We start from the raw sequence: 21,517 nt of genomic DNA on the forward strand, positions 1-21,517 counted from the left end.
ATGGAAGTGGGAACTCAAGGAGTTTTACTCTTCCCTGGTCTTTGGGGTAGTGTTTTCTTCCCTTTCCTTAAAAATTCTGAAGCCTTATCCCTGGTCCCTAACATCTTTGCTTCAGAAGTTAAAAGACATTTCAAGTTCTTTGCAAAGAGACAATTGAGGACTTTGTAGAAATTCTTTTCAAAGTCCCATTTCCCAGGGCCAGACTCCCTCTTGTCACTGGGCTCAGACTGTGGCTGTTCCCTAAGGGAATCCAAGAGTATAGTCCCCACCACCACCCTGCCCCACCCAGCTTCTCAGTGTTCCTCGGCACCACCATGCTCCCCACAATTCCACAGGCCTGGCATGTGTCCTCAATCAGGAGATGTGTGGGCCCCAGCAACCACCAGAGTGCCAGTCTGGTCTTCATCCACCTCCAGGAGAAAGGCACCTCAGCCCCTTTTGCTGCTTCCCTGAAGGGAGATTCTGGCTAGAGGCCAGAGCCTCAGCCCCATCTCATCACCCTCACCCACCATACTGACTCTCACAGGCAGCTCCCACTCCCTCACCCCCACCTCAGCGCAGCAAAAACAACCAGAGACACCCCCCACCCCCAGGTTTCTTTCAGCTCATTTCTTTAATAAGGAGGCGCAGCTCATTACAAAATAACAATTTGACAAGAGATCAGACAAGAACAACAGAGTCCACATAAGGGGGATGGAGAGCACTGCCAAGCAGAGGTGGGGAATGGGGCGGGGTGAGGACTGTACATGTGTCCTTCCTATGGAGACAAAGGCAGGGCTCCGAGTGGGGTGACCTGGGTGAAGGCAGGCTCTGCCAGGCCCTGGTTTTGAAGTTTCCAGCCCTAGGGTTTTCAGAAAGCAGCAAATAAAGTCCTTAGATGGGCAGTAGTCAGGGCGGAAGGGTCAGCATCTTTGAAGAGCCCCCTAAAGTCCTGATCTCTAAGGCAGGCAGGATGGAGGAACTCTTGGCACCCCGTGCACACTGTTCCCATCACCTCGCCATACAGACTCTCCCAACTCTTGCCTCAATTTCTGTCTCTGCTGTGGGTGTGGAGAGTGGGAGGTCCCCAGAGAGAGCTGGAGGAAGCAAGACATGTCTTCACTCGTCCAAGCATCTGATTCCAGCCTGCTCTGAAATGGTCCCCTCCACCCTCCCCACTCTTTCATGTCCCAGCACAAAGGTCCCTGGGACTTCTGTGTGCTCACGAGTTGTGGTTTGTGAAGGGCAAGCCTGCCTAGGCACTTCGGGCCTCATCGAATGTGCCCTGCCTGATTCCCCTCCTGTTCTCGCTCTTCTTCCTCATACTCATCACAGTTGCCAGGCCTAAGGCATCCTGGGCTCTTCCCATGCATTACTGCCCTCAGGCACTCGTGGGGCAGTGGGGCTACCTATCCCTCTCAGTTCGACAGGATGACCTGGGGCCTCAGAAGCTCCCAGGCCTCTCTACTCACCTCTCTGCTACTTGGTGCAGCTGGCTGGGGCTGCTCTGGGGAGCAGGTGTGAAGGTCAAGGGGCTGAGTTCACACCTGCTCTGCCCAAACCTCTGACCCTCCCTCACAGCTGAACCTGCCTGCCCCACTCTCAGAGGAGCCCTGGTAGCCCTGAGGTTGCCCCGCTATTGGGCTGCTTCTGTCAGACTGCAGGAGGACATGCGAGGGCAGAGCATCAGCCCCTGTGTTCACCGGCTTCTCCCTGAGTCCCTCCTCCATCACCACCCATGGACCCTGAAACCACAGAGGTGAGTAAGCAGGGATGGTTCTGTCACCCCTGGCTGGGCCACTGACTGGCTGCTCCTGAAAGTCCTGGTTACCTCCAAAGGGGCCCCAGGAAAGATCCAGAACCAGGGAGTCCCACTGCTGCCTCACCCAGAATAGAGATGGAACTAACTGTGAACCCAAGCTGAGGAAGCCAGCTCAGGCAGGGACAGCCTGGGCATCTCCTAAGGCCCCACTGGAAGCCCTAGACACTGTCCATTCTCATGACACAGGGCTGAGGGAGGAGGGGGCGACAACAGGTGAGCCCTTCACAAGTGTTCTGTGGGGAGCCAGTCAGAGGGACACGGGGGCTCCTGGGAGGAGCCTAGGGAGGCCCAGTCTCCAGCAGGAAACCCCCTTTATGGCTTTTCAGTGAATTCAGACAGTGGGAGGAAGGGGCACACCATACACATACACAGGACACGGAAGCAACTGGGATGCCAGATACCAGGGTGGACACTGCACCGGGCCCCGAGGTTGGCTCTGCAGACAGGTGTGCAGCAAACAGGCCTTCAGAGCGACAGGGTCCTCCAGCATCTCCCGTGGCAGGGCTGGACCAGAGCTGGCACCGACTCCCGCCTGCTGATGGCTCCCATGGGGGGTTTTCCGATGGGAGGAGACAGGGGTGGGGCTGGGGGACAAAGACTTTACACGACATAAAATCAAAGAAACAGCCTCAACCAGTTCTGTAAAACAGGTTTGCGGTTGGGAGATCAAGGGGACTCTCAGCATTGCCATGCGGCTATTTACAGAAAGTTGTAGACATGCATCTTGATTAAACAAGATTCTCTTCATATGCTTCTAGGTAAATATCTTCTTTTATATATAATTAAATACACATGGAGGGGGCAGATGAGGCTCAAATGGCTTCAGAAGGTTCTTATCTTGTCGCTTAAAAAATAAATTCATGTGTCTTCAAGTCACAGTGTCCCCTTCTCAATATTGCAGTTCAAAAAACTGGTTAAGTCAAATCCTTGGGGTTCCTGGCCCCCTGGGACCGAAGGGAGAGGGGAAAAGTCATAGGGTAGCATCCCCAGACACAATGCAGGAGGACCAGTTGAATTTCAGATAAACCACCAATTATATTTTAGTATAATATGCCCCAACTATTGCCTAGGACATACTTACACTTAAAAATTGTTCGTTGTTTATCTGAAATGCAAATGTAACTGGCCATCCTGTATTTTTATTTGCCAAATCTGGCATCCACAGCATGGGGCTCCGGGCCACCAGGATCAGTACTTGGGACTCCTCCCTGCCTGCCACTGCCCAGGGCTCTGAGAAAGCGCCCCAAACAGCTTTAGGTGGAAGGGACAGAGGAGAGGGAAGGGAAGGGGCAGAGCAGAGGATGTGAGGGCAGTTCCTGGCTCAATCTCTTTCTGTCTTTGAGGGGGAGGGGACACCATCAGGGACAGGCTTTCTCTCTCTGAGGTTGGGTGAGACCCAGAACTTAGATGCCTTATGAATTAGCCTAGGACATTAAGGGAACACGGAAGCTCTCACTCCCCAATCCCAGGGAGGTTTTCAACCTCTTTGCTATCACCCATCCTTGCCCCCACCCTACTGCATGGAGGCAGGTTTCTAAGAGAGCTGGTTTTACCCGCAGGAGGGCTGTAGCGACCCCTCTTCTCCCTCTCGCTGAGGCCTTGGGCCAGCAAAACATGCCACACTGATTCCGCAGAGACACAAGTTATGTATGCTTTCCTAGGAAGAAAAAAAGATCAGGATCTGAGGCTGTGGCCTAATCCCTGCTGCCTCATCCTCCAGCTGAGGGATTCCAGGAAAGTCACTTCGCATTCTTGCCGAGTATCTGCCTACTGCCTGGGATTGCCCCAGCGTTCTTTACCCAGCCTCCCCCAGGCCTCAGTTTCCGCTTCCAAAGTCCAAAAATCTGCCTCTAGCTCTGGCAGAGTTAGCTTCCCTTCTGGAACAATTATTCAGGGAGGAAGAAGAGAACGAGCTTTCAGACCTTACCCCAGTTTCTGGTGGGATTAGGTTTGGGTTTTCATGGTCTGAGCCTCTCTAATAATCACCTCTATACTACTTTCCTCTCTCTGGAACAGACCTTGAGATGAAAACTCATAGCCCCAGAGGCGTCCAGAACTCCTTGCTAGCCAGACACCCGAACTCTAGATCCCGCCTAGTGCCTACACCCCAGTACCCTGACATCCCCAGAAATAAACCAGCCCAGCAGTGAGTGAATGGCATGATGCCCTGTGGTTTGAGCCACATCAGCCGTCAGGTGTGGAAAACTACAAGCAGAAGCATGTTCCCACCAAGCCCATGGACCAAGACAGATGATGCCATCCGCTAGGTGGCACGTCAGGACCAGCTGGGACCTAGGGAAGGCACTGCTCCCCACAACCACACTGGCTCCACACTGGTGCCAAGATTCAAAGTTACTCAGCAACCTGTCCCCACCCCTCAAGGCTGCTCACTAACAGTGGGCTCAGAGTAATAAAATCCAGCCCTGGTCACCAGGCACATGGACACCCAGACCATCAAAGGCTCCTACCATTGCCTTTCCTCCTGGTCAAGGAAGTACAAATCTTGGGCTTTGGAAGGGCTGAATGAAGTTCATGAGTGGAAAAGAATCCCAGGTGATAGAAGGTGGATTGGGAAAGGGGAAAGGAATAAAGGTAGCGGGGATATCGACAAGGGGGTCTCTGAGTGAGTCTGTGGGATATGGGTAAGGAGAATGAGTCTGGGGAGAGACCCTGAGAAAGCACCAAAATCCCACAACTCTGGGGATGGGAGAAGAGTCCAGTGATTTCTGATGTCCATATCAGGAAATCCTACTCTGTGGCCACCCAGCTTCTGAAAGCACCCGATTGTCCTACAACTCTCTACCATGACCACACCTTTGGTCCCAAGGACCACAGCTCATAATCCTGATCAGAGTCTTACCTTCCCATCGTTAAGTGCACACGTACACACGTACACACACACACACACACACACAGCTCAGTAAAAATGTAACTTCCAGGTACCACTAACAAGACAAAGAAGGATCTCCAAGAGACAGGCAGGCTCTCCAGTCTGTTTCTGGTGGGTGTATTCCCTCACCTCCCTCACTCCTTCAGCCAAAAAACAAAGCACAACCAAAAGCCCCTTCCCTATTTTTAAAATAAAATAAAAAGACACTCTGCACCTTCTTCATGCTGGATCCTCAAAGCCTTATTCCCTCAACACCATCCGTCTGTCTCAGGTGTCTACAGGAAGCTGAAGTGGCCCAGATGGGGCAGCATGGAAATGCTGCCATTTGTGCTGGGAAAGAGATACTCAGGCTTCTGGAGAAGCCATTGAGTCTTCTGTGGTGAAAAAATGGCAAGGGCCTAAGGGCTTCATGGATGGAAGAGAGAGGCCAAAGGAAGGGAGGCAAAGAGGGCTGGCCTCTGGCCAGAAGGGGACCTCACTCTCTTGTCCAGGCTGAAGGTTTGGAGGAAGACTCAATGCAAACCTGACTAACATATATATGGCTTTTATATCAGTGCTGGGGACAAAAGGTGAACAGGGAATGGGATACAACTGAGCATGGTCAGAAACCCTGGCAGGTCTCCTCTGCTACTCATTTGGAATGGATGCCCTTTGTTTTTTAGCTTTCAGAGAGAGAAGTCCCCCAGTGGTAGGACAGGGCCTCCCCATAGGTCTCCCTGGGCCACTCCAGCTACCTATCAGCTCTCCAGCATGGAGGGCAGAGGGCCCAGGAAGCAAGGAGTGGGAGTTTGGGGGAATTCCAGTGCTCTCCTATATTTCATCCCAGGAAATATCAGACATCTGTCCCCCATCCTCTTCTTATCATCCCCTTCTTACCTGGACCTCAGGGCAACTAAGAACATTTAAACTTTCCTTTTAAAGTCCTATGGCTCTGCACAGATAACGTGTCTTCAGACAGTGTTGCTCCACTTAAAACAGAAGCAAAAGCACGATGGGGAATAAATGCAAATGAACCGGACTGCTTATATTATATTCTGGAAAAGGAGAAAGCATCTGTGTTTCCCACTGGATGGGATGAAGATCCAGGAGTTTAATTTTAGTCTTTCTGGTCATGGGACTTCTGTTTCTTCAAGGTTCGATATTTACTGTCAATAAGAGTGAGATTTTGGGACAGAGTCCCTGTCAGAGTCTGACCAAATTAGTCAATAGCGCATATCCATGAATGTCCCAGGAACCACACTTCTGGGGAAACCATGACTGGCAGGAAGAAGTCTTTGATGGCATCAGGGCTTTGGTCCTAGTTCTGGACACATCCAGTCTTCACATCTTTCTGCCTCCCAAATAGCCACCAACAGGAGTATGAAAGCTCCGGCATCTGAGCAGGATCCTGAGACTTTGCCATAGATGAGAGATCTCCCACTTAGTGGACTTCCTTCATGTCAGGGTCCCCAAAGAGCCTTCTTTTCCCACACTTCACTGTCCATGGCTCATTCCAGGAATGAAGAGAGATGCTCAAAGACACACACACACATACATACACACTACACACACACACAGAGAGACAGACACACACACACACATGCACGCACACACATGGATCATTGGCCACTGTGATGCCTTCCCTGTCAGGAAGCAGGATGTGCCGCCATTTTGTTGGTCCAGAAGGCTCAAAAAACAGGAAGTGCTGCAAGTTTGTGCCAGTAGAGGGCCTCGCTTGGGGTGAGGCAGATGCGAAGCTTTGAAAGAGTGGGGGAAACTGTGACAGGGCATGCAGCAAGGGCAGCTCCTGGGACCATGAACAGAGCCAGGCTTGTCTTTGACCTCTTAGGGGACTCTCCTCACACAGCCACCAAAGGGAAGTTGGTCTTTAAAAAGGGAAAAACAAGGACACAACCACCAACAAATTAAAGGAGAAAGAAAACCTCTAGGGTCGCATAACTGAGGTATTGATAGCTCTGGATCTTGTCAGTGTCCGTGAAAGGTGTGGGGTCCCAGCTGCCGCTGTCTATTTGTTCTTGCCCAGGAGTGCATCCACCTCCTCCTCAGGCTTGAGCGAGTGCCACTGGGCGATGGGCCTCCGGGGGTTGGCCAGCATGTCGGACCAGTGCCGCAGCTCTGTGCCCGTGGCGTTGCTGCCCACAAAGATCTTGCCTATGGCTTCGTTCTTGCCCAGCTTGTCATAGTCCAGCACAGTGACCACCACCTGGACTTTCTGCGAGAAAAACAAACGAGGGAGGGAGTTGGCAGGCTGAGACATGGGATCCCGTGACCAAATTTCTCCTCCATCAACCTCTATGACAAATGATCAGGATGGAAAGGCCTCCCAGGGCTCCTTGGTTTCATCTCTGCTCCAGTGAAGACTGAATTGACATGGAGGCAGAGGCCACCCCTTTGGCAGCCTTTGTTTCTACCACTGGGTATTTATTAACGTTGTACTGTGCTCTAGACACCGTGTTAAGCACTTGTATGGAGAGAAGAGGGAAGGAAAAATGAAAAGATGAATTTCACCTCAATGAGATCAACAAACATACAATTGAAAACTCACAACATGAAGTGATAAAGGTTATACTAGAGAGATAGAGGCACAAGGTACTGTGGAAACTCAGAGGAGGCAACAGTCCTGCTGGGGCCAAGCAGAAAAGGCTTCACAGAGGTGACTAGGATATGAAGTCTTGAGAATTTCTCTAGGAAGAGAAAAAAGGGAAGAGGATTCCCGGAAAACAGATTAGCTTGGGTAGAGGCATAGACCTGAGAGTGCATTTGTATCTGAGAAACATTAGACATTCAGTCACTGAGGTACAGGGGAAGGAGCAGTGAGGCAGGAAATGAAGCGGCAGAGTATGTTGGGGTCAGCCAAGGAGTTTGTGTTTTGTTTTTTAGGTAAGCAGTAGGGGACGCCTGAAGACTTTAGGAAAAGGAGTGTTGTGGACATCTGAGAGAGACAGCAAGCGAGCCCTGGTCTTGAGGTGGAAGATTAACTGGAGGAGGAGTGGGCTGATGACAGGGAGGACACCCGCTGGGGGATGCTGGAGGTTCTGGGAGGATGGATCCCAAATACCTGAACCAAGGCAGGGACAGTGGGGATGGGAAGTCAAAACCAGGTTGGACAGGTATTCAGGGAGAGAATCAAGAGCACCTGATGTCAGCTGAATTTGCTCAATGGTTGATGCCTTTTTCCCCTGTGACTCCAGCCAACTCAGCTTTGTCCTTTAGGACCAAGCTTTCTCTGGGAAGCTTCATCTGAGTTGCTTACAGTGCTCTGCTTCATGCACATTGAAGCTGTTGTCTCACTGTGCTTTACTGGACTGTTTACTGGTGCCTTCCTGCTGCGAGGTCCTTGAGAGAAACAACTGTGTCTATTGCACACTTAATTCCCCATCCCTCAGCAAGTGCCTGGCACTTAGAAAATGCTAAGAAAAGTATGTTAGATAAATGAGAAAGAAAAAAGGAAATAGCACATCTAAGGTGATGCCCAGGTTTCTGACTTGGGCCACTAGGTAGATGATGGATTCTGGGCCATTCACTGAAAACAGAATTCAGATGAAACAGGCTTGTCTGGGAAGAGGTAGGGAGAAGAACACTACATTGGTTTTAGGCATATTGAATTTGAGACACCTGGGCCAGGATGCACTAGAGCTAAAAGTCTCCGTAACGGGGACTTCTCTTGGATTAACATTATCGCTGAGCTGCCCAACGTTCGCCTGAAGTACTCCATCAGTAGCATCATACACATCTCCATAGATGACAGTACCAACTCTGAAGATTCTCTTGCACCCTTGCGCCCCAAGCCCTCCTGGGGAGAGGAGAGAAGGTGGGATCAGCTCACTACAAAGGAGAGACCAAGACTCCATGAGAATCCACCACTCTGCAAGCCTTCAGCTGCACCTGACTTCCCACCCAAATGGGGGGGGGAGTGGGTCTCTTGTCCTACCACATCCAGATCCCACTCATACCCAGAAATGCTGAAAACCAGACCTCATCTCCAGCATTTACAGAACTTGTTGGTGAGAAGGAAGGAAGAGTACAGAAGGCTGGAAGGGTGGAGGGAAAGCGAAGAGGAACAGGTCAGATGGGTAGATAGGAAGGTCCTAGAGAGCAGCGGACGCAGGGCAGGGACGGCCAAGGCAGGGTGTGGCTGGAGAGGGCGGAGGAGGTGGCCACTCCCACCCTCTCAGCCAGCTCCAGACCCTTCTGGCACCTTTGCTATACCCCCATAGACCTGTGCGCATGACCACGGTCCTCAAAGTCCTAAAGGAACGATATGCAGAATTTTTGAATTAGTTCATGTTTTTTGCCTCAGAAAAGGGGAATCCCCAGAAGAAGCACTTGGAGGCCCCAGCCAGGCACCATTAGACCTCGAGCCTCCCCCCACCCAAGTAAGGCTGTTCTGTGATCTCTGGTGAGTCCCTTCTCTTCAACACCCCCATACATGTTTGCCTCCCCAACCCCTGCTCCATGCACAGGACCTGAGGGCTCCAGCACCTGAATCTGCTCAAAGGGGATCTCGAAGCTGAAGGACTCGTTGAAGTACGGGTTCAGGGTCTTCTTCTTCACGGTTGTCTTCTTCTTCTTGAGCCGCTTGCCATTCTGCATCAGGTGGATCTTCACATAGGGGTCTGCGGAGGGAGAATGCCAGCCCCAGAAAGGTTCCCCTTAGTCCCCCGCCCTCCTGCAGAATGCACCAAGTTCTGCCCAGAGCATCAGTCAAGATGGGCTCTTCATTCCGCTGAGACCAGGCCCTCAGAAAGCCCAAAGTCACGCCATCCAGTTCAAACGCGGCAAAAAGCTTCACCTCAAGGACCAACTCTGACCAGTTGGTGGTGGCTTCCTGAAGCATTGGGTGGGGGACATTTCTGAGTGTAAGTAAGGCGTTGTGAGGAAGAGTGTGGGTATTGGCCTGTGATCCTGTACTAGGGAGGGGCGGGGAGTACTGAAGTCAGGACACATCTGCGGGGTCATGATCTCAATCCAATCCTCCTAATCTTACAGATGAGAAACTGAGGTCAAAGAATGGAAATGACCTGCTCGAGGTCACACAGCAGGTCAGTGGCAGAGCCAAGGCTGGCACTGAAACATGCTGGTTGGAGCCCATGCCCAGTGCTGATTCTCCGGGAAGGCGGCTGAGGCAGCAGGCTTCACCCCACAGAGCCCTGCGCCATGGGCCAGCCCCCTTCACTGCCGGGTAAATGTGATATTCAGAGCATCTTCCACCGCCTTCCCTCCCTCTCTTTCCAGGGCAGAGCGAGCAGAGCCTACAGCCTCTTCTAGAAACGCGTCTAGCTTTGGGCAAAGCCCTTCCCACTTCCCTGGGAGAAGTAAAATCTTAAGCCACTAACTCATCTGGGGATGAAATTTCTCTGATCCTTTTCTCCGTAGCCCACAGTGCATGGCTAGAGAGTGCTGGGAAGGCAGCTCTGATGGGGACAAGGGGCCCTTGAAGAAAAGGAGGGGCTGGGAAGCCAGGGCTCCCCTGCTCCTTGAGGAGACATCTTGGTCCCAGGGCAGCAAAGCATTCCTCCTCTCTGGAGTGTGCAAACTCTGGGACTCAGTGCTGACTGACTGGCTCGCTGGTGCCACCCAATGGCAGTCAGAAGCTCTGCGCGTACCTGAAAGGCCACCCACGTCCATCTTCTTGAGGTTCTTGGCCTCCAGGATGCAGACAGTGAGCTTCCCGGCCGTGGGCACGTAGCGCAGGGAGGTGCAGATGTCGCCCAGCTTCTCTGGCTGTCCAGGGGGGAAAGCAGGACTTAGGTCATCTCAGCCATCCTAGTGCCTCTCTCGTGGCTGACCTGTTTCTTGCTAAAGTTAGCAAGGCAGTGGTGTGTTCCTGCCTCCCTCATCAGTCCCCGTATCTGTGATGGCCGAGAAGGTCTTCCAGCATCTGCCTTGGGGCCCGTAGACGCAGTGCAACAAAGCCCCTGAAAGTGACAGGCTGGGACCTCGCGGGCTGTGGGCGGAGGATGCTGGCAGATGAGGGGGTAGAGGACAGCTGCAGCGGCAGGACCGAGGGAGGGATCCCTGGGTGGATCTGGGATCTGGGAGGTTGGGAGTATGTTTGTGCTCCTGCCCCAGGCCCTGGTAAGGTGGGAAGGGGTGTGAGAAGCGGGCGTGTTAGCCACCTGTCCACCGCCAAGGGCCCTGGGGGACTGAATGTCTCGGAAGCCTTCTTTCCTTCATCACCTCCACCCACCAAGGTCTCTGTGAACCATTCCACTTGCAGAGTGATTTGTGGTTTTCAGAGCAATTTGCATCCCTTCTTATGTTACTATCACTGCAGCTCTTTCATGTAAATAAGACAAGAATTCTTTGTAACCAATGAGAAACTGAGGTTCCCAGAGGCGGATGGTTTGCTCGAAGTCATGAACAATTTAGCACTGCGGGCGGGCTGAGGACCCATGCCTCCTAATTCCTAAGGCCAGCACCACACTGCAGAGTCAAAACTGCTCAGAGTCAGAGCCACCCAGCCCAAGACTGACCACATCACACAGGTCCTGGTTCAGGCATGCTGAACCCCCTACAAGGCACAGGGGACAAAAGGGACAAAAGGATGTCTTAAGCTTCCCCACTCAGCCTTCCATCACTGCCTACAGTGTGCTGGGTAGCAGGGCCTTGACCAGGACAAATGATTGATGCCCAGAAGGAGGAATGGCCAAAATGGAGTTTTAGGTACACAGCAATTGCTCAGCAAATATTTAGTGAGTCCAGGGATGGATGCTGCAGCAGTTCTGGGAGGACAAGTCCCCCTGCTGAGTATCCTTCAGAACAAACATGAGCTTTCCTTATGGGTAAACTGAGGCACAGAGGCATGAATTGCTGGCCTTAGGTAATAGCAGAAGCTTAGGAGTAACAATAATGGTATTTTTATTTATGAGTACCTACCAAAATACCAGTCACTACGCTAGGTGCTTTACATAAGTAGTGAATCCTCATCTGTAAAAAAAGACTAAAAGGAGGGAACCTGCGTCCAAAGAGTGTAAGCAGCTTGCACAGGGTCACACAGCCAGGCAGTGTGGAGCTAGGGTCCTGACACAGGTCACCTGCCTCCAAAGCCCACCCAATTTCCAACATGCCAAGAAGAAAAAGCGCACCTCTACATTCGTCCTTCTGCCCAATCTGGCCTCATCTCTGCTCTTACCTCCTCCTTCTCCCCACCTTGCAGGTCTCTCCACTCCTCGATGGGCTGGCCAAGGTCCACCGTGTTCATAGGTACCTTTACCTCTCCAATGATGTCATGTTTGGAGAAGCGGTCAAAGTCGTAGATGGCCATCACCAGAGTTTTGCCCCCAAGCTCCTGGTATGGCACCTGCAAGGCACAAGCAGAATCAGAGGGGGCCAGAGCAACTCATGCACCTCCAAGGGTACTGTGGGCAGGTCCCTGGGCAGGGGTCTCTATTCCAGCCCACAGGGTCCCGGTTAGTGTATGGAGGCAGAGAATACCCAGGGCTTTGGGGGAGCACAATGAGAGCGGGGCTTGGGAGGGATCCTGATTCTCCAAAGAGGCTGGGGAAGTTCTGCAGTCCGGGCTGCCATTGTTCCAGGCTGAGCCCTGGCTAAGGACCAAGGAAAGGTCTGTAGAACTCAGCAGAGAATTGGGATCAGGGAGGGAGCCGGGGTCACCCTTCCAGCCCTCATCACCTTGAAGGTGAAGGTTTCATTGAAGGCAGGGTTCAATGTCTTCCGATGGACTTTGGTCTCATATTTCTTCTTCTTGTCTGGAAGGAGGAAGACCTTGACGTAAGGGTCTGAGGTGCCTCCCATGTCCAGGGCAGGCAGTTCAGCAGCCTGCAGAACGCCCACAGTAAGCTGTGGAGAGAGATGAGGAGAAGGGGGCCTGAGTCTCAGCACTGCTCCAACACAATTGGCCCCAGACCCAGCTCCCACCAATTCCTTCCCAGAGAGGGCAGTAGGGGCAGGGGGATCAGGGGAGGCTGGTGCTAGAGGGGAAGGTTGGTCTCCATTTCCATCCCAAGAAATTTGGAATGGCATTTAGGGAACCGGAAGTTGAAAGAGAAATTGCTTTGCCCAAGGTTGGTGGGCAGCCTAATAGCATAATCAACCTGGAACCTTGCCCAAAGCAGGCTGGTGGCTACCCCAGCATCGATGTCCAGAGAGAGCTATAGGCCCTGCAGTTTCCAGCCTCCCTCACCCTATGGAAAGGAGCAGCCCCCACACACCTCGGAGGGAGCTGTTTCTATCCCCCTCCCACCCAGCTCCCGGTTCCCCACTCTGCCCAAACAGCCCTGCATACCTGATTAGCCTGAAAATCATAGTCCAGGGAAAACTGCAGTTTGCCCAGGTTCTCTGGCTCTTTCTCCTCCTCCCCTTCACCTTCCCCCTCAGTCAGGCCTGTCTCTGCATCGTCGTCATCCTGTGGGCGCTGGGGGAGAGAGAGAACAAGTTAAAGGGGAGAACAGAGCAGCCTGGCTTGGCACAGGGTGACGGGAAGCCAGCCCCTCTGTGCCAGCCCCTGACTCAGAGCTGTGTGTGGTGGGGATAAGAGGGAATGTGGCCCTGCTGTGGGACCCTCCTTCATGCCCATCAGAACCCCAGGCAGCCCCACTACCCCAGCCCTGTGTTTGAGACGTGGCTCTGGTTTGGGCACCGCTCTCCTCCCTGTGAGGCACAGTGTGCTAAGGGACCAGGCCCTGTGCCAAGTGCTTCACAGCTTCTGGAGGCAGGGGTGGGAGTGGGATTTGCTTCCCTTGTAAGCCCTCTCCCCAGCACTTTCCCCAGCTCAGGCCCCACGCATCCTGGGCAAGACATACCAGAAGTACGGTCCAGGCAGACAGGAGCAGAATGAGCCCACAGAGGTGGAGAGAGAAAGAAGAAAGCGATGTAAGAGAAAATCCTGCAGCTCAAACCAGCCCCTGAAGTCACCACAGCCACTCAGCGAGACCAGGCTGGGCTACACCCAAGTCATCCTGGAACCCCTCCCAATGCACACTAGCACACACTGCAGGTTCCTTTTGGAGACACACACACACACACACACACACACACACACACACACAGGCCACTTAGATCCCTGGCTTCTTGAGATCAGGCTCTTCCCTCCATCCTCCATATGGATTCCTTGAGAAAGAGATTCCTCCTAGTCACCACCAAAACAAACATGGGGAAAAGGGAAGCACACAGTGGCCTCTACAAACTTAAAAGAAGAAAAGGAGGTTTCTAGGCTGACCAACATCAAAAGACTGGGGAAAATAAATGAAATCATCACATGATTAATGATAGCTTCCACTTGGCTCAGTCTGGGTGCCTCAGGGCCACTCTTGTGCCTCATTTGATTTCCACCCTACGACCAGTTAGATGCCTCCCGTGAGATAGCATCCTTTAGCCTCTGGCAGGAAAACACATGTTTCCTGATGGTGTCTTGCTGGTGGGGGGTGTCTCTTTCCAACATTTTGTCCCAGTAGCCTCATTGGGGGGGTCAATATTTTGTTGTCCTTCACTGTCTTTTGAGTTCATGCTAACACAGGAATAAGGTTCCCACTTCTCAGGGGCCTCCAGGTAAATGGTGTTACACTAGGGATATAATCGAGAGAGCTGAGGTTTTTTTTCTTTTTCTCTCTTTTTTTTTTTTTTTTTTTGGTTTTTTTCTTGTTTCCCCGGCTGGGGTGCAATTGGAAGATCTTGGTTCACTGCAACCTCTGCCTCCTGGGTTCAAGTGATTCTCCTGCCTCAGCTTCCCCAGTAGCTGGGATTACAGGCATGCACCACCATGCCCAGCTAATTTTGTATTTTAGTAGAGAAGAGGTTTCTCCCTGCTAGCCGGGCTGGTCTTGGACTCCTGACCTCAGGTGATCTGCCTGCCTCAGCCTCCCAAAGTGCTGGGATTAGGGGCATGAGCCACCACGCCTGGCCTGAGAGAACCGAGTTTTAAGGAGGGGAGCTGGTTTGGCTGGGGAAGACCAGGAGCCTCTGCTTCCCCTTTCAGTATCAGGAAAGCCTGGGCTAAGCCCCTTCCAGTCCCCCTCAAAACCAGTGTGCCCTACCTGACCCCCTTTCATGTCCTTCATGTTCATGGCATTCTTCATGCCTTTGCCTTTCTCCTTCTTGTTCTTCTTCTTCTTGCAGCAGCACTTCTTGCAGATGCAGAAGCAGCACGTAAGGAGCAGAAGCCCAGCAACCACAGCAATAGCGATCAGGGCCCAGGGTGGTACTGCCCACACAGAGAAGACCCGGGGTCAGCAGCGCCATGCCTTGCAGCCCCAGACCCCGTAGCACTGGCAAAAATGGGTCAGGAATAGGATTGCCCTCCCACAATGCCCACACCACACATTTTAAAAACCACACACCCATGAGTGATTTGCATGTAAGTTGCATACACTTTGCATGCCTTTTCATTAATACCTTGCCTTTTTTTTTTCCTACTGCCCTTGTTGGTATAGCCTGCCGGCTGAGAGGTATCAACCAGCTGTATGCATGAAAGAATATCAGTTTAGCTCTATTGAGTTTGACTAGTGTGATCTACGGAGGAGCGGCTCATACTGGAGAGGATGGGATGATGCTTATCGGTCCCTTGGCCTTCATCCCTTGTGCCAAGTCTTGAGAGGGCTGATGCATAGCCCGATAGGCCAAGCTCTTTAAGATTGAGTCTGGACCTAGACTACTGCTGGGCTTTGCAAAACCCAACTGTTTGGGGATGGGCTCTGGGCTGCTCTCCGTGGTTCTGAAGCACCATCTCCTACCAGTGTGGCTGCTCCCCATTAAACTGCATCTCTGGTGTCTCCTATACAGCCTCTGCCAAGAATTCAAAAGCAGCAGGGGCTTTTATTTTCTGTCTTCCAAAATAAATTTCAAAGTGTTATTGGCAAACTTGAACAGTGACTTCTGTTTCATATTTTTCGTCTCCTTTTGGTTTCATCTTTGGACAGTTTTTTAAATTATAAGAACTTTTCTTCCCCTGAGAAGTTGAAGCCCATAAACACCCTTGTTTGCTACATTAATATCAAACCCTACTTCCCCCTCCAAAAATCCAGCCTGAAATCTGAGCATTAGGAAAGAGCACAGCCAATCACATCCCAGTGGTGTACCCACCCTTTCTCACCCCTCCCAGACTTTAGCCTTGCCCCACCTTTTCAGCCACCAGGGACACTCACAGGGAATCTTGTTGATCTCATTGAAAAACTTCTCCTTCAGTTTGGCAAACATGTCCTCCTGGCTCTCCCCAGCACCCCCACTCTCAGTGGAGTTGGAGTTGTCCACGGGTCCGATGGGCATCGTGGCGGTGGTGGTGGCAGGAGCCACAATGGGCTCCTGGTTCCTCTTGAAAATGTTCCTCATGGTGGCAGAGGGGACAGCTGGGGAATGAGAGGGGAAGAGGGCAGGATGAACATCCCAGAGGTCATCTTCCCCTCAGAAAGCCCAAAGGACCAGGAGAAGCTCTTTATAGATCGAAGATGTTTTGCACAATATGAACAACTGTTGTAAAACAACAATAATAGACATCATCCAGTTAGTACACAGTCAGCCTGGGCAGCATAGCAAGAACATTTGAACTTTTTGTTTTTTAAATTAGGCATGGTGGAGGCTGAAGTGACAGAGGATCACTTGAGTCCAGGAGTTTGAGGTTAGTCACATGAGCTACGAGTAACTAAGTAAGATTCTTAAAAAAAAATAGTACATTATGTGTCAGGCCCTATGCAAAGCACTTTCCATGCATTGTTCATCTAATCCAAACAACAACCTAATGGTTTTTGTTGTTTCCATTTAACAGAAGGGGAAACAGGTTCAGAGAGGCTAGACAGTTTTTCCAAGGTCACTTAGCTGGAAGTTCTGAAACTGAGGTTTGAACTAGTCTGCCCAACTCCAGAGCGTGCACTGCTCTCCTGTATCTCTCATTTAAACCTAACGTCACAACTCTAGGAAGGAGACAAGGTTTTGCACTGAGAGCTCCTCTTTCAACCTCTCTCCTTGACTTCCAAGGATTTTCAGACATTGCTCTGTCTAGATTCTCTGCCTATCTCCATGACACTTGAACTCTCATCATCCCTGACTCCAAGTCCTCCTCCTGCCCTCCAAGACTCTCTCCTCAGCCCTCAGCGCTTTCTTCACTGGGTCCCTCAGTGCTCACTCGGGGTTTGTTGACCTCTCCTCTAGGAAGACAGCACTGCATCTCCATCTCTAGCCCTTCCTCCCTGTTCTACTCCATAGCCCCTGCCCCACATGCACCTGCACACTAGCCTTCCTGCATCAAAGATGCCATGTTTATTAACAACACAACCCAGACTTACTGTCGAAAGTTTGAGGGGAGAGAGAGAGAAAGCCCTCTTAATTCTATCATCCAGAGACAACTAGCATTTGGGGCAGTCTATGCTGGTATTTTTCTGAGTATGTTTTACATGATGAGACCATACTATATATAGGTTTTTTTTTTTTTTGAAGATTATTTTACATAAAACTTCATCATAAGCCTTTTCCTTTGTTAAATTTTTTCTTTAAATAGCTACTACACGGTAACACCATAATTTGTTTAGCCATTTCACTATTAGACATTTAGGCAGTTTTCAACTTTTTGCTGGTTAAACGCTGAGCATACATGTTGTTCTTCATTTAAGGTCATGTTCTTATGAGCTTCCAAACTCTGCCCACTGCAATTCTGTCCTCTCCACCAAGCTCTTTCTGCTTCTCGGGGCTATGCACTCATTTCTCAACTGAAGTCCCATGAGGACAGATCCTGTGCTGGCAACAGCACCCCTCATGCCAAGCACACAGTAGGCACTCAGGAGGTATTTGTTGACTGAGCTGCTCTGAGGGAACATAGCAGTGTACTCCCACAGATATTCTAGGATGCAAGGATACACAGCACAACTCCCTGACGCATCCATTTTACTGAATGGCAGTTTACAGTATTTTCAAATTAAAACAAGCTGAAAATATAGAGTAGGATGCATACAGCACAAGAATTTAAAGAAAAACGTGAGACTTTTCTCACTGCATGCTAGGGATGAGTCATCTCTCCTCTGGACTCAGGCTTCCTCTGAAGGAATGTTTTAGGAGCTCTGAAGTTCTGTCCCTTTCTTTAAAATCCTGCTGAGATCCCCTCCCCAGCCCTGGAGACTGCTCCAACCTTAAGTACTTCTGGTAACCTGTACATTGATGCAATGCATGTTTATTCACCAAGCATTTATTAAACTCTTACTACATGACATGTTGAAATAGTCTTGACCCCAAAACTGGGTTTGAAATGAAAAAACAAGGTGCACTGGACTTCCCCTCTGGGGGCAGAGAGATGGATCGAGTTTGGTGAGAACTTCAAGGAGCCACACCAGGGGATCAAGAGGAGCGTCCAGGCCTTCACCATGTCCATCTCGCCTCACTTCCACCAAAGCGTCTAGGACTCTGTGACTTTTTTAAAGCAGCTTTATTGAGATGTAATTCATATACCTTATAAACCACCCATTAAACTGTACAGTTCAGTGGTTCTTATTGTATTCACAGAGTTTGTGCAACAATTAGCAGTCTCATTTAGAACATTTTCACCACCTCAAAAAGAAACCAGGTCCCATTCTCATCCTCTTCCCAGCTCCGGCAACCAATCAGCTACTTTCTGTCTCTATAGGTTTGTTTATCCCAAACATTTCATATCACTGGAATTAGGAAATGTTGTCTTTGTGACTAGCTTCTTTCATTCAGTATGATGTTTTCGAGGCTGTAGCATGTATCAGTATCTCATTCCTTTTTTATTGCCATGTGATATTCCACTATGTAGGTACAACACTTTTTTTTTTTTTTTTTTGAGGCAGAGAGAGACTGGTGTGCAGTGGAGCAACCAATCCTTACTACAGCCTCCACCTCCAGGGCTCAAGTGATTCCCCACCTCGGCTTTCTGAGTAGCTGGGACTACAGTTGCATACCATCATGCAGTCTAATTTAAATTTCTTTTTTTTTTTTGTAGATACAGGGTCTCCCTATATTGCCCAGGCTGATCTTAAGTTCCTGGCCTCAAGCAATCCTCCCACTTCAGCCTCCTGAAATGTTGACATGACAGGTATGAGCCACCGCACCTTGCCTAAAACATATCTTTATCCCTTCATCAATTTATAAACATTTGGGTTTCCACTTTTGCCTATTGTATAACTAAATATAGCTAATAATATCCTACTTGTGAGATATTATGAATGATGCTGCTATGAACATCCATGTATAAGTTTTTGTTGTGGATATATTTCTCTTGGGTAGATATTTAAGTACGGAATTGCTGGGTCATAACTATGTTTGACATTTTAAGGTGCCGGCACCAATTTAAGTTCCCATCAGCAATGTATGAGGGTTTTAAGTTCTCCACATCCCAGACAACACTTGATATTATGTCTTTTTGTTCATAGGAATCCTAGTAGAGGTGAACTGGCATTTCACTGTAGTTTTGATTTGCATTTCCCTGATGACTAATGCTGCACATCTTAACATGTGATTATTGGTCATTTGAGTGTCTTTCATAGAAAAATATCCACTGAAATCCTTTGGCCATTTTAAGATATTCATCTTTTTTTTTACTGAGTTGTAAGAATTTCTGTATATTCTGGATACCAGTTCCTTATTGCATATATGATTTGCAAATATTTTTTTCCCATTCTAGGGTCATATTTTCGTGTGTGTGTTTGAGATGGAGTTTTGTTCATCATCCAGGCTGGAGTGCAATGGGGCAATCTCAGCTCACTGCAATCTCCGCCTCCCGGGTTGAAGCGATTCTCCTGCCTCAGCCTCCCAAGTAGCTGGGATTACAGGTGCTCACCACCACGCCCCACTAATTTTTGTATTTTTAGTACAGAGTTTCACCATGCTGGCTAGGCTGGTCTCAAACTCCTGACCTCAGTTGATCTGCCCTCCTCAGCCTGCCAAAGTGCTGGGATTACAGGCATGAGCCATTGCGCCTGGTCATATTTTTATTTTTTAATGGTGTCCTTTGAAGCAAAAGCTTTCAATTTTGATGATGTCCAATTTAGCTATTTCTTTTGTAGCCATATTTTTGGTGCTATATCCAAGAAACCATCAATAAACCCAAGGGCACCAAGATTTGCTCCTATGTTTTCTTATGGGAGTTGCATAGTTTTAGCTCTCCCATTCAAGTCTACAATCCACTTATTTTTTGAGACAGGGTCTCACTCTGTCACCCAGGCTGAAGTGCAGTGGCATGATCATGGCTCACTGCAGACTTGGCCTCCTGAGCTCAAGCAGTCCTCCAGCTTCAGCTTCCAAAGTAGCTAGAGCTACAGCCGTGTGTCATTACACCTGGCTAATTTTAAATTTTCTTCTAGAAATGAGGTTCTACTGTGTTGCTACAATCCACTTTTGAGTTTATTTCAGGTCCACAGTCCACTCTGAGTACAGTGTAAGGAAGAGGTTCAAATTCATTCATTTGTATGTGGATATCCATTTGATACAGTAACATTTGTTGAAAACACTATTCTTGCCCCCGTCCAATTGTCTTTGTTCCCTTGTAAAATATTAACTGACCATAAATACAAGGGCTTATTTTTGGATTGTCAATTCTATCTGTATGTCTAACCTCATGACAGTACTGCACTTTCTTTTTTTTAACAGCACCTGCCTGCTGTTGACCACACTGTCTTGATTACCATAGCTTTGTAGTAAGTTTTGAAATCAGGCAGTATGGGTCTTCCAACTTGCTTTTTTTTGGGGGGGTAGGGGAAGTGGTTTGAGACAGGGTCTCACTCTGTCACCCAGGCTGGAGTACAGTGGTGTGAACATGGCTCACTGCAAACTTGACCTCCGGGCTCAATCAATCCTCCCCTCTCAGCCTTCTGAGTAGCTGGGACTACAGCCCCATGCCACCACAACTGGCTAATTTTTATATTTTTGTAGAGACAGGGTTTCACTATGCTGCCCAGGCTGGTCTAACTCCTGGGCTTAAGCAATCCACCCGCCTTGGCCTCCCAAAGTGCTAGGACTATGGGCGTGAACCACTGCACCAGGCCTTGTTCTTTAATCAGGATTGTTTTGGCTATTCTGGGTTCCTTGAATTTCCATAAGAATTTTAGGACCAGCTTCTTAATTGCTATAAAAATAGCTGGAATTTTTGGAGGCATTGTGTTGAATCTGTAGATCAGCTCAGGGATCATAACAATATTGAGTTTTTTACGCTATTTTTTCATTTATTTACACCTTAATTTCTTTCAAGATTGTTTTGTAGTTTTCAACATATACATTTTGTTCCTAGGTATCTTACTCTTTTTGATGCCATTATAAATGGAATTATTTTCTTAATTTCACTCTCAGATTGTTCATTGCTAACGTATAGAAATATAACAGATTTTTATATCTCAGTCTTGTACCCTGCCACATTGCCAAACTCTTTGTTTTGTTTTTTGGGTTTTGAGACAAAGTCTCACTCTATCACCCAGGCTGGAGAGCAGCAGTATGATCTTGGCTCACTGCAACCTCCACCTCCCAGGTGCCCAAGCCTTCCGAGTAGCTGGGATTACAGACATCTGCCACTATGCCTGGCTAATTTTTATAGTTTTAGCAGAGATGGGGTTTCACCATGTTAGCCAGGCTGGTCTTGAACTCCTGACCTCAGGTGATCCGCCTGTCTCCGCCTCCCAAAGTGCTGGGATTACAGGCATGAGCCACCTTGCCCAGCCTGAAATCATTTGTTCTAATAGTGCACATGCGCACACACGTGTGTGTGTGTGTGTATGTGTGTACAGTGAGACCCTAAAGCCGGCATGGGAAGTGGGGCATTGCACATGGCTCTGGGAACTGCCCACCCTTCCTCTCCTCTTGCAGCAAGCTTGGGACCATGGAGAGTCAGGCGTACCCGTTATGAGCCATTTCACCTCGGGTGGTTTCTTTCACCTCTC

General features: G+C 49.7%; 1 protein-coding gene across 2 annotated transcripts in view; it reads right to left on the bottom strand.

Moving 5' to 3' along the window:
- Positions 1 to 594: 594 nt before the first annotated feature.
- Positions 595 to 21,517, bottom strand: part of SYT2 (synaptotagmin 2) — a 114,077-nt gene continuing 93,154 nt past the window's right edge. For both annotated transcript variants that reach the window (XM_017525323.2, XM_037737322.1), the window contains exons 2-9: positions 15,794 to 15,994; positions 14,687 to 14,853; positions 12,940 to 13,059; positions 12,327 to 12,494; positions 11,827 to 11,994; positions 10,298 to 10,415; positions 9,174 to 9,307; positions 595 to 6,903 (exon numbers count right to left, since the gene is read on the bottom strand). In XM_017525323.2, coding sequence (XP_017380812.1) covers positions 6,697 to 6,903; positions 9,174 to 9,307; positions 10,298 to 10,415; positions 11,827 to 11,994; positions 12,327 to 12,494; positions 12,940 to 13,059; positions 14,687 to 14,853; positions 15,794 to 15,977 — 1,266 coding nt within the window. In that variant the 5' untranslated portion in view covers positions 15,978 to 15,994 and the 3' untranslated portion in view covers positions 595 to 6,696. The remainder of the gene's footprint in view (positions 6,904 to 9,173; positions 9,308 to 10,297; positions 10,416 to 11,826; positions 11,995 to 12,326; positions 12,495 to 12,939; positions 13,060 to 14,686; positions 14,854 to 15,793; positions 15,995 to 21,517) is intronic.

Source organism: Cebus imitator, unplaced genomic scaffold, assembly GCF_001604975.1.
Source record: "Cebus imitator isolate Cc_AM_T3 unplaced genomic scaffold, Cebus_imitator-1.0 Scaffold38, whole genome shotgun sequence".
Classification (NCBI taxonomy): Eukaryota; Metazoa; Chordata; class Mammalia; order Primates; family Cebidae; genus Cebus; species Cebus imitator.